At 35.9% G+C, this 12,301-nt stretch overlaps 3 protein-coding genes across 7 annotated transcripts in view; all 3 read right to left on the bottom strand.

Annotated features, from left to right (window-relative positions):
- LOC123681047 (telomerase-binding protein EST1A) overlaps window positions 1-12,301 on the bottom strand; it is an 83,789-nt gene that overhangs the window by 32,550 nt on the left and 38,938 nt on the right. The window lies entirely within an intron of this gene.
- On the bottom strand, window positions 4,906-10,611 carry LOC123681050. Of its 2 annotated transcripts, XM_045619243.1 has the most exons (2): window positions 9,915-10,611; window positions 4,906-5,298 (listed from the first exon to the last, which is right to left on the bottom strand). In XM_045619243.1, exons 1-2 carry the CDS (start codon window positions 10,515-10,517, stop codon window positions 5,056-5,058), a joined length of 846 nt encoding a protein of 281 aa, XP_045475199.1. In that variant the 5' UTR covers window positions 10,518-10,611; the 3' UTR covers window positions 4,906-5,055. The 2 variants fall into 2 exon arrangements, with proteins under 2 accessions (XP_045475199.1, XP_045475197.1); XM_045619241.1 differs by lacking the exon at window positions 4,906-5,298 and having other exon boundaries at window positions 9,355-10,610.
- On the bottom strand, window positions 6,399-7,715 carry LOC123681051. Its single transcript, XM_045619244.1, has one exon. It carries the CDS (start codon window positions 7,638-7,640, stop codon window positions 6,792-6,794), a length of 849 nt encoding a protein of 282 aa, XP_045475200.1. The 5' UTR covers window positions 7,641-7,715; the 3' UTR covers window positions 6,399-6,791.

The raw sequence follows: 12,301 nt of genomic DNA, 5'->3' as shown, positions 1-12,301 counted from the left end.
TCTTCACACGAATTTACGGGTACGTTTCAAGTGCAAGTTTCACGCGATCAGGTTGTTAACTCCCCGCTTTTGTCGCATGGTAGTGCACAATGGTATAGTGCTCTTCGAAGCAGTCGAAACTGTTGCGTGAATTCGCTAGAATCAAAAGAAGCTGCTTGAAGTAGTTTATGTATATCATCAGGGAAACCACTTTAGTGCACTGAACTGCAAACTAATATTTCATCAAATATTCATGCCATTGATGGTATCCGCTCACAGGCTGTCGATCTGAACTGTCGATTAGCAAATCTTAAGATTTCCACAGACTGCTCATCCTGTGGCTGAATGGATCAGATCTAATCGATAATCCTGCTCTCAAAACTTTTTGATTTTTAACTGTTGGACATGAGCCTAGGGATTCATCAAGTCAGGTAGCTTGATGTTTGACTTGATATTCAAGCTACTTGACTTGAGATTCAAGCTACTTGACTTGAGCTTGACTTGAAATCAACTAAAGTTCAAGTCAAGTAGTAGTTTTTCAATGTTAAGTCAAGTATTTATTTATATTATTAATTTAAGTACTTGACTTAACATAACATGGCTAAAATCACCAAATATCTTTTATCAACGCCAACATCTTCAGCTCCTGTTGAAAGACAACGTTTCAGAACTTTTATAGCTGTTACAAAAACCAGCAATAGATAAGGGGAAAAAATCCATAAGAGGCCTCATGTGTCTAGATTCTGGATGGAAAATTATATAATCAAATAGTGCTTGGAGGTTTCTCAATATGAAGAAAATAGTTTTTTATATTTATGTTTAATAGCGTTTTTTTGTGTTTCCGTTTTAAAATAGATGATATTTCTGGTTCTTCTGTATACAGTACTTGATAAATAAATACCGACTTGACATTGAAAAACTACTACTTGACTTGAAGTTGACTTGATTTCAAGTCAAGCCAAGTCAAGAAGCTTGAATATCAAGTCAAGCCGGGAATTTTTAAATGAGCCATACGTCGATTAAAAACATGAATGACAAAGTATCTTGTAAACCGATATTAGCGAAGAAAACAAGAGATTAAAAGCGAACAATGCAGAAGATTGAAGAAAAGTAAAGGAAATGAATTTATAAAACTAGCAAACTCGGAAGACAAAAGATCAACAAAATAGAAAAAGAAGTTTCAAAATAGACATTCGTGAATGTATGGATCAAAAACATACTCCGAATGGGCTTCGGATTATTTTTTAACATTCAGACTCCTTTGGTGCATCGGCCAAAGCCGATGCGGTTTTGGCTGATTCATTTTTCATCGTTAATGGCATACCTTCCTTCATCTCTACAATGAAATAAACATGCATTGATTTCTCGGATATACCATAAGAATAGAAATGACCCAAGAACACTGACTTGTGGAACGCCTTATCATGCAGAGTGGTTTTAAAGGCTCTTCCTCTCAAATGAAGCATTCACCAGAATCTGATTTCAACATTTCTGATCGCAAAATCCATTCGAGACCATTCTGAACAACTTTGATCAGATGGTACCATACGAATAACAGTTTGTCTGTATATACGTATATAGGGTTCGCAATGATGAAGAGTAAAATGATATTCCCAGGAAATCTAAATCTCCCTTCAGATTAGTCCGTAAGTGATTCCAAAGGAAATAAAATATGTTTGATGAAGCAATGGACCTTGAAATGGATGTTTCCTGTATCGAATTCAATCACGATTATAAAATACAGAAGAAGTCGTAGACCTATCCGATATATTTCGAGTTCATTCTCTTCCCCTGTAATGAGACAATAATGATACTATGTACAACGAAGCAGATTATGCGCTTATAAGAAGACAGAGCTGCAGCATCAACGGAAACACGAAGGAATCTATGATACATCATATCGTCCGACCGAGAACGCAGATGAAAACAAAATGACGTGTTACGACCTCGTACTGACGTCCGACGATTCGGACAACGTACGACCTTGTAGCAGCCTTGCGATGATGATGGCTGAACTGCGCAGGGGGCAGGAGGAGGGTGAGGCTCGCATCTTCATTCTTCTCCTTTCATTTCGCGCTACCGTTCTCGGCAAAAAGTTTATTAGACGTTGATTGTTGATCGGAGGGGGCGATGCCCAACAGGCGTCATCACATTCTGCTATCTACAAGTCTCGACTGTCTGAACTAGCGTCGGCTGTTTCGCAGTTTTCAACGTGATGGAAATGTCAGCATACATGATATCATTCGATTTGATCCTTGGTATCACCTTAACAAGAAATACTCTTTATCCACCTGCAGATTTCATAAAGGACGTTTAGATAAAAGCGATATCACAATATAGGAAACGCTTTCGAAAGATTTCGAGGTAGGTCACACAAACTGATTGATAATTATTTGTTGGAAAGAACATATATTGTGAAAATAATATAATATCAGTAAAAGAGTGCCTGTGGATTTGGGGTACCTCAAGGACCCGTATTAGGTTCAATTTTATTCATAATACATGTGAACAGCCTATTGTTCCTAGAAAAGAAATGAAATCATCAGTGTTGCAGATGATACTACCATACTTTATGAAGGTGATAATTGGAAAGAACTAAAATTGAAAGCAGAGGAGAATCTATTCAGACTGGCTTCAAATTGATGATCTATGGTTTTCTAGAACTGCTAGGTTGATCAGTTGGTCTTCTTCGTGTTCCTGTGTATCACGTGTTGACAGTTCTAAAGATATCTCAGAAGGGTATAAGAGGCACTATAATGGTTTCCAAACTTATTTTGATATTGATTCGTATTTTTTATCAACGCCAGCATCTTCAGCTCCTGTTGAAAGACAAATTTCCAGAGCTGCTCTGGCAGCTAAAAAACCCGCAATAGACTAAGCAACAAATTCATAATATGTCTTAGCTCCTGGATTCGGAATCCACTGCTCGACTTGATATTCAAGCTACTTGACATGAAATCAACTCAAGTTCAAGTCCAGTAATAGTTTTTCAACATCAAGTCCAGTATTTATTCATTAAGTACTTGACTCAACATTGAGAAACTACTACTCGACTTAATTTGAGTTGATTTCAAGTCAATCTCAAGTTAAGCTCATTAATAATGAGTGACTATAATATTTATAAATTTCAATTTTGGAATCTTAAGCGTGTGCAATTTTTGTTTTTTGGTTTTTGGCACTGGTGTCATCAGGGATGGACTAATGTAGTAGTATGTTTTTTTTGTGAGAGGGGTTTGAACTCGAATTTTTCTTCAATTGCCTTCAACCTCCTTTCTGCCTGGGTATTGTCAGAATGTAGATTAGATTAGATTTAATTAAGAAGGTTTCGTTTCACTGCGACCTAATGGACTATTGTGCCCCCCATCAGAGCTATTCTCTTCATAACGAGATCTACAGCTCGCCTTCCAGTTCCAGAGTTCTGATGAACTCCAATATCTGGGATGGCTTCAAGGAGACTGTTTCCTCACTTCTATAAGTTTCGTGTCCAAGGCAGGTTTTACGTTGGCTAGAGATGGCGAGGCATTCCGTCACCAGGTGATCCAGAGTTTCTTCTTCTTCCCCACAGAATCTGCACTCGTCGTTTTCCGCTAGACTCATTCTCATGAGGTGTTTCCTAAGGCGGCAATGCCCTGTGAGGAATCCAGTGAAGAGGTGTAGCATATTCTTACTAAGATCCAGATACTTCTTGAATCTTATAGAGTCAAAGTTTCGAAGAAACTTTTTGGGGTGATCCAAACCAGTAAGATTTCGCCAGAGTTTTTCTCTTGAGGTTACTTCCCTTTCTTGGAATTCTACAAGAAAGAGTTTCGGGAAAAGGAGATAACCGAAAGAGAAAAACTCTGGCGTAAATTGAATTGTTCTTATTTATGGCAAATAAATGTATTATCATTACTATTGAGTAGCTTGAATATCAAGTCAGGCCGCGGTCCACATCATCCTGAATGGAAAAAGTTGTCCACAAACGGTGCCTGTAGGTATCTCAATATTAACAAACTATTTTGTTTAATTTCTATTTTGTTGATATTTGTTGGTTTCTTTCATGAATGAGGTTAATAAATAAAAGTGTTCTTGCAAGGTTCTTTCTAATTTTTTTATTGATGTGCACACTGCATACAAAAACTGATAAAAATCAAGTAGCTTGATGGAATATACTTGATTTTTCAAGTACTTGATAAATAAATACTAGACTTGACATTGAAAAACTACTACTAGACTTGAACGTGAATATCTAACTCCCACAAAAAAAAAAGAATATCACATCCTCGAGTGGGTCCGTTAAAATGCTCTTTTTTTCCAATTTACGCGTGCTGTATCCTAGAATACGTCTGGAAAAGAACACAATTCGTTTTTTCTCCATCGGTAATATAATTAGGCATAGGACCATCTATCAGCATCAAGACTCCGAGCCAGTTGCTCTGCCGGAGTGTTTGTGGTTTTTCGGACGCCATAATTGGACGTACGTTCTACGAATTGGGAAATTAGTTTGACTCCATTCGGCAGATTGCACGCTTCTACCGTTTTTGCCACGGCGGGGCATTAACCAGCATGGCGTCCTTTTTGTTTTGATGTCATTTGGATTTATCATCCGGTTCTTCTGGGAAGCATTACTCTTCGGGCCGTGGGGAACTTTACGGCCGTTTTTGTCTAATCCACACATCGACTCTGTGCAGTTTCAAACATCGTGTGAGATATCGTAAATATAGTGTAACATTTTTTGTCCTTTTTACTCTCTTCCAGGATGAAATTACATTTCTCTTACAAACCACAACTGTATTCCAGTTCTCTGAACACCTTTTATAGGAGGAGGTCGATATTCTCAACAAATACAATTATAAGGGCCAATTGCACCAATCAAAAAATAAACGCTGTTTACGTAAACAATAGTACTAACCGATGATTATAATTCTACCGATTGCACCGTTTGATAATAAATTGGAAGAAACACAAAACATTCAGATATGAAGTAATTTAATTGATGCTTGAAACTTCCAAATGAATAATAATAAAAACAAATCAATACAAGATTTCGGAACATAAACGGTTTTACTTTCTGTCATAAAATTTTGTTATGCAACATTATGGCTTAGGAACGGTTTTGAAGAAATACGTATTCTTAGCCACTTCAAAGCCCTGACTTCTGAACAGACAATTCGAAACCACGTTGTTCGTTAGAACTGTAGCTACAGGAACATGTCCGCTTTCAGCTATATACTTCGCTATAACTCTCAGAATTAATTTCCCATAACCTCTGCCCTTGTATTCAACTTCCGTTTGTAACATATTGATATGTCCTAGGGTTCCCTGGAGCACCCAAGAAACCAACACATCTCCATCTTTCAAGAACACTCCGTTGCACCGTTTGATAATAATCGACATTTAGCTAAACAGGAGATATGTTTGGCAACATTGCAAAATATCCACAGTGATCATAGAGAAATCAGGAATTTCATTTTTCTAGTATAATGTACTCTGTTCTTGTGGTGACAAAGTCAACATGAATTATAAATTATTATTATAAATTGTCATTGAATGATAATTCACGATCTGACTCTGAATCCATATTTCAATTTCGATATCCCTCACAAAACCAAACACAAAAAACACACAATGTGACACAATCAGATTATGTCCATAAAGAAATAATGTTTATGGTTATGTAATAAGTCATATGTAGGAAAAGTGATTTTACAGCATTACAATGCTCGATCCCCTGTTGCGGAAAAGGTCAAGACCCACTTGTTTCGATCAATGGCACACGACCTGGCTAATTAGCACTTACGGTCTTATGAAGAAGTAGGAAATTGGATCGATTCGTGGATCGCTTCGAAAGATGACCAGTTTTTTCAACGCAGGATTCATACGCTGCCCGAAAGATGGGAGAAAGTAGTGGCCAGCGATTGGCAATAGTTTGAATCATAAATGTATAACCAGTTTCTTATAATAAAGCCACGAAATTCGGAAAAAAAAAGCCGGAAGAAAATTGTACTCCTATGTAATATAAAGGTGTTCTATTAGAAATATCGAAATTGTAGGTACTTTTGAATATGGGTCTGGACTGAAAATATTTCAGATCGACAGAGCAGTGGTTCCTATCCAAAAAATTAAATTTTCCATGAAATCGTATCTTCCGTTCTCCGTGAAAGTCCAGGGTACCATCGACCGTGGCTCACCTTGTATACGCAAAATCTCAAATCAATCAGATCAATATCTATTGCCTTTTTTTTCGATTTTCTGCTTGAATTTTCTACATTTCTGATTATATCAAAACAAAATTTTGCACGAAACTTGAAATCGTTGTTTTATAGGGTTTTCTAATAGAAATTATACCTACAATTCAAAATGTATTATTGTGTATTATTTTTTCACATTTCTTATATTTGTTTTCAGTAAGTTATAGGTAGCATTCAATAATGGAAAAATACATGCTTCAAGTTTAATTACAATTCATGGACGACATCATTCAGTTATCGACTCAATCGAAAAATTTGAAAGTGGTTTCATTTACACGATATAAGAGTCTAAGAACCAAGCGCTGGGCTGTACTTGCTATCATCTTCAAATTTGTCTACAATAAGAAGAATTCACTGTAATTTGTGTATTGTACAGATTTTATTTGTATTCATTTCATCATATTGGTATCATCACCTGTATTATTATTTTTGTGCAACTATTTGTTTAACGTAGTATTTATTACAAATGCATTTGTTACATTTGATACTGCACAACAAGAGTGAATACAATTGGTTTTTATAGATAGTGAAATATCAAAAGAGTCAATAGTCTCAAAAAAGTAAATAATAAAGTGTAATATTTCATAACACACACTGACTGACCAATATGAAGTAAGATTTAGTATTAGTCTCGAATCCTTGTTTTTTGAAGAGGTTGTTCGACGCAGAATTTCTCGTTAACACCGTAGCAACTGGAGTTTGTCCTTGTTCGGCCAAATATTTAGTGATCGTCATTAGCATAACGTTAGCGTATCCCCTCCTCGTGTATTTCTCTTCAGTTTGTAGCAAATTCATGTGTCCCCAAACGCCCTGCATCACCCAAGACACCAGCTGGTCGTTTTCTTTCAAAAACAGTCCGAAACCGACGTTTTTGGCCAACCATCCTCTCACAAAATTTATGGAACCCTCAAAGCGGTGAGGCCAAACTCTATCGATCTGTTCTGCGTGCTCTTCCTTCAATCTTCCCACGTGAACTTCTGGCGGACATTCGACCTTCAAGGACTTCGCTTTGTCTATGTTCATGGTGTAGAGAAAATTTTCATTATTCATCTCGATTTTCCTACCCATTTTCTGTATGACTTTCAGGATCACATCTATACTTCTATCCAATACGTTGAGAAAGTAGAACGACTTTCCGGGATCGATTCTTGTAGTTTTCAGAAGTCCATCACAGATTCTTTCGATCGTATCATCCAAGGAAAAGAGAAATATAGCGGCAACGCCGATGTCCATAAACACAACGATTGATCCGTCTTTCTTCCAAGCGTCACCAGGTGAGGTTATGATCAATTCGCTTCCTCCAAACCATGTTTCGGCAACGTCCAAGAATGGAAGCACAACACGGGCGTGTTCAACACCTCTGTATATTTCCTTGAGTTTGGCAATATCTTCTCTATTTAAATTAACGAAAATGTCATTTTCCGAAGTCATTTCATCTAGCTTGCACTGAACTGAACGACTGACAATTAGTATAGATTATATCAAATGATTGTATTGTATTGAATCAGTCAGAACTCGAAAGTTGTGAAGGACTTACTCATAGAGTATATCTCACTCTCTTTACAGCGTTGTCACGATGAAATAATCTTCCAAGCAAATCCTACAATAGGAATATTTGATATTTGAGCACTAGTTGCAGATCGGTTTATGATTTCTTCACAATGTCTTTATTTTTCACGTACCCAAATGACGATCAAATTTAATTGTCCGTCCTTAAATACGATAACTGGGGAAAGAAATAAGTAAGAAACTTGAAATAGTCATTGTGCGAATTATTGTTTTTCTTATAACGATAATTTGCCTTTGGGTGTAAAATGACAAAAACGAAAAGCATAAATAGATCGAGCTTTCATCGCCGAAATCAAGAAGAATACCGATAAAATTACTCAATAATTCCGTGAATATAAAACCGACAGAGATGTGAACACAGGGCAACAAAAAAAAAATTTTTTTTTGTGCCTGGGATTTCAAGCTTATTTCAAATATATTTGGGGCGCTTAATCTGTACAGGGTGGGCAAATTTCGATGTTTTAGCACTACAACTTTCAAACCAGATGAGATAGACAAAATCTGATACCCCATTCTCGGTCTCTTTTTCTGAGAAACTAAAAAGGGTAGTATTCATTTTTGGCCACCTTCTTTTGTTTTCGAGTTATAAGCGAAAATTGGAAAGATGGTGATATCGAAAAACATTTATATCTCCGCTAATACTGATGATAGAGCTCTGAAATTAAAACATTATACAGGCACTTTTTTACGTAGAATCCAGGCAATCTGATTATTTCTATGCTTTTCACTTATTTCTACAAAATTCGAATCTATATTTATTTTATACAAATAGTTTCGTATCTACTTTTGTTTACTACTACGTTATTTGAATTCAGGACATCAAATTGATATGGAATTAGCTCAAAAAACCTCGACGCCAAAACAGCTGTTCCCCTGTGCAATATTGGAAAAGAAATAGTCTATATTTCAGTGATTACAAATCCCATAAGGTTGAGATTTTGCATGTATATAAAGAATAGCCATTTCAAGCCTCGTGCCAAATGTTGTGTAGTTGTGTAGCTTTAGCAGAACCATTGAACAATTTCATAATTCCATTTTTAAAATTAATCGTTTGAGCTAAAACTTTCTTCAGCGAACGGCTGTTCATTATTTTCTAGTTCTATGAAAAAAATTTAGTCGATATTCAACATTCTGAAATGTGTAGAACATCCCCATCTTTCCAGAAAATTCCTACGTTATTTTCTATCCAGTTCGCCAGCTTTTTCTCTCAATTTCGAGCAATTCGTCTCTGGTTAATTCCACTAAAATATCTTAATCCGCAGAAATTATGAGATCCTTTGGGCGCATAAACAAACAAAACACTGGTTGTGAATACGATTACGCCAACTCAACAAAAATTCTCACAACTCCTAATCAGGAGCTAAATCCAAATGAATGAATAGAGCGTTGCTTATTTTAAAATCCAGTATCGATAGTAATGAAATGTATGGAATGTAGCGAATCATCATTTAAGTCGAATTTAGGCTAAAATTCAACAAGAGTACTTTCAGTGGGAAGCATTGTTTTCTTTAATCGCAACTGTTTCATGCATTCATGATATTCCGAAAAGGTTAAGGAAAATAATAAAACATAGTACTTATTGTCTTTTTTATGTTCTTTTAATCGATTTTCCATTAAATTTTAACAGTTCAGGGTAATTTTGCGATAATAATCGAAATGATAAGCGTACAAAAAATAGAATTTGATTCTGCTATTATGAAACCCATACCTAGCAGATGCAACCACATATTGGATAATGAATTGGAAGGAACAGAAAACATTCAAATATAAAGTAATTAAATTATTACTTGAATAATATGAATAAAAAAAAAGAATAATAATAATAAAAAAATCAATACGAAATTTCGGAATATAAACAGTTTTTCCTTTCTGTGATCAAATTGTGTTACGCAACATCTGCTTAGGAACGGTTTTGAAGAAATACGTATTCTTAGCCACTTCAAAGCCCTGACTTCTGAACAGACAATTCGAAACCACGTTGTTCGTTAGAACTGTAGCTACAGGAACATGTCCGCTTTCAGCTATATACTTCGCTATAACTCTCAGAATTAATTTCCCATAACCTCTGCCCTTGTATTCAACTTCCGTTTGTAACATATTGATATGTCCTAGGGTTCCCTGGAGCACCCAAGAAACCAACACATCTCCATCTTTCAAGAACACTCCGTATCCTACGTTGTTCTCTATCCAGTTGCCCACCTTTTTCTCTGAATTTTCGAAGCTATGGGGCCACACTTTGTTCATTTGTTGGGCGTATTCCCTGTCCAACTTCCTGATATACACTTCTTCCGGTAGTTCGATGTTCAATGTTTTGGCTTTTTCGATGCTCATCTTGTAGAAATTGTTCTCATCGTTACTGGTGACTTCCCGCCCTAGACTTTCAAATAAAGTCAAGAAGGCATTCATGTGTTCTTCAGCGATATTATGAAATTTCCAGGGTATGGCTGGGTCGATCCTGCTGGTTTTCGATAAGGCCTCGCAGATTTTTTCGCAGGACTTATCGAGGGAATATGCGAATACGGCAGGAAAATCTCTTTCGAAGAATACAACGACAGAACCATCTCTCCTCCATGAGTCACCTGGCGAAGTGATCGTCAATTCTTTATTCCCCCACCACCTCAACGCCGAGTCTATTAATGTATAAACGTAATATGCATCATCGAAACTACAATATTTCACTTTCAATTCGAGCAACTCATCTCTGGTTAATTCAACTAAAATATCTTGATCCGCAGACATTATCAGATGAGATTCTTTGGGCACATACACAAACAAAAAACTGGTCGTCGTTGTCAATAGGATTATGCCAACTCAATGAGGACAAAGTTCCCACCATGAGACACTCCTTATCAGGAGGTAAATTCAAATGAATGAATGCTGCGTTGCCTATGTTGAAACATTATCGTTAAAATCCAATATACATTTAGTCACGTACAGAAAATTATATATGTAATTATCTATGTGACTTGTTTTTGTTTATTTCAATGAGAATAAAAAAACATGGTAATCGAATGTAGCGAGTCATTAGTTCAGTTGAATTCATGTTATACTTCGTATTCACAGCTAAATATCGGATTGAAAATGTCAAATCTCATCAAAAATTAAATATTTTACGTTGAAATTCTGATAAGAAACGAATCCGTGTAAATTATTTCATTTCTTATTTGAAAGGTTAGGCACAGTTTCGGAAATACTGACAGGAAAAGGGGGATATTTGCGTTAATAAAATTCCATTTCAACTTTGAGAGGCGAAGAAGAGTATAGGAAATACGAACAAGAGAAGAAACAAATTCGCATAAAAAAAACATTTCAGGTTTGAGAGGTGAGGAAGTTTTAGAAATACTGAGAAGGAATGAATTTAGTAAAAAAAGTAGTAGAGGAGTTCAAGAAATACTGAGAAGAAAAGAAACGAATCAAAAAAGGAATTAATAAATATTAATAAAAAATCAATATCAGGTCGGAGGAGAGTTCGCGAAATACTGGCAACAAAAGAAACAAAATCGTGTAAAAAAAATTCAATTTCAGATTGGAGGTGTGGAGAAGATATTGAGAAATACGGACAAAAAAAATCCATTTCAAGTTTGAGAGTAAGGAAGAGTATGACAAATTTTATGTCAATGTGAATTTAATAAATAAAAATTAAACTTTGTAGCTTTTAGACTGACAAAAAAGAAGTTATTTTTGATATCATTACTGTCAGAAAAATATCAGTTGGAAAATGGACTGATTCCTTTCGAATTATTTACAATTATTTTTTCCATTTTTTCATGTTCAGTCCTGTAAGTTTTAAAAAGAATTAGAATACTGAATTGATCAAATCTCGCGTCAGTGTTTTTCACATTTGACATTCGCAATTAGCTTTGGAACTGACAATATGGATTTTTCTGTTGTTGCCGACGTCATCATACAGTAAAACGGGTTCTCAGATTTTAAACATTATGTTGAAGTATCGGTGTTCAAGACGCTTGACAGGGATGCGTACAAACAGGCTAGTGACTCATCGTTCGACTATTTTCTCACTTCCCTTTTTCTGCATATACAATTTTCATGAGAATTCTGTATGGCCCGAAGCGAAATCGCTAAACGGATGTGAGATTTTTCTGTAAAAATCACAAGCAACGACTCCTTGTGATTCACCTGACGACCGGTTTGATGTGAGAGTATGGGCCACAAGCTAGGACCATTTGAATGATGCTCCTCGAGTACCCTTAGGGTCAATATGCAATACAATTTGCTGTACGAAAGAAAACAGGCAATCATAACTACGAATGGAAAATACCTACTGTTTTTTAATGAATTTTCTTCTACCTCAAATCGGAAAATTGCAATTCATTTGAAGCCAATAAGAAAAATATAATAAGAGGCGTACAACTTTGCTTCCGCCGTTTTTTTTTTCGAAATTCGCGGCTTTATTGTAAAAAACTGGTTATACATTGCTGGCAGAATTACCCAGAATTGTTAACATTGAAAATATCATAAATTCATGAAACAGCTGCGATTAAATAAAACAATACTTCCCACTG

This window comes from Harmonia axyridis, chromosome 5 (assembly GCF_914767665.1).
Source record: "Harmonia axyridis chromosome 5, icHarAxyr1.1, whole genome shotgun sequence".
Lineage (NCBI taxonomy): Eukaryota > Metazoa > Arthropoda > Insecta > Coleoptera > Coccinellidae > Harmonia > Harmonia axyridis.
The sequence above is the reverse complement of the archived record's forward strand: the minus strand, read 5'-3'. Positions and strand labels throughout refer to the sequence as shown.

Excerpts from the sequence above, each read along its gene's own strand:
- LOC123681051 (XM_045619244.1), bottom strand. The coding sequence starts at position 7,640 with ATGACTTCGGAAAATGACATTTTCGTTAATTTAAATAGAGAAGATATT.
- LOC123681050 (XM_045619241.1), bottom strand. The coding sequence starts at position 10,517 with ATGTCTGCGGATCAAGATATTTTAGTTGAATTAACCAGAGATGAGTTG.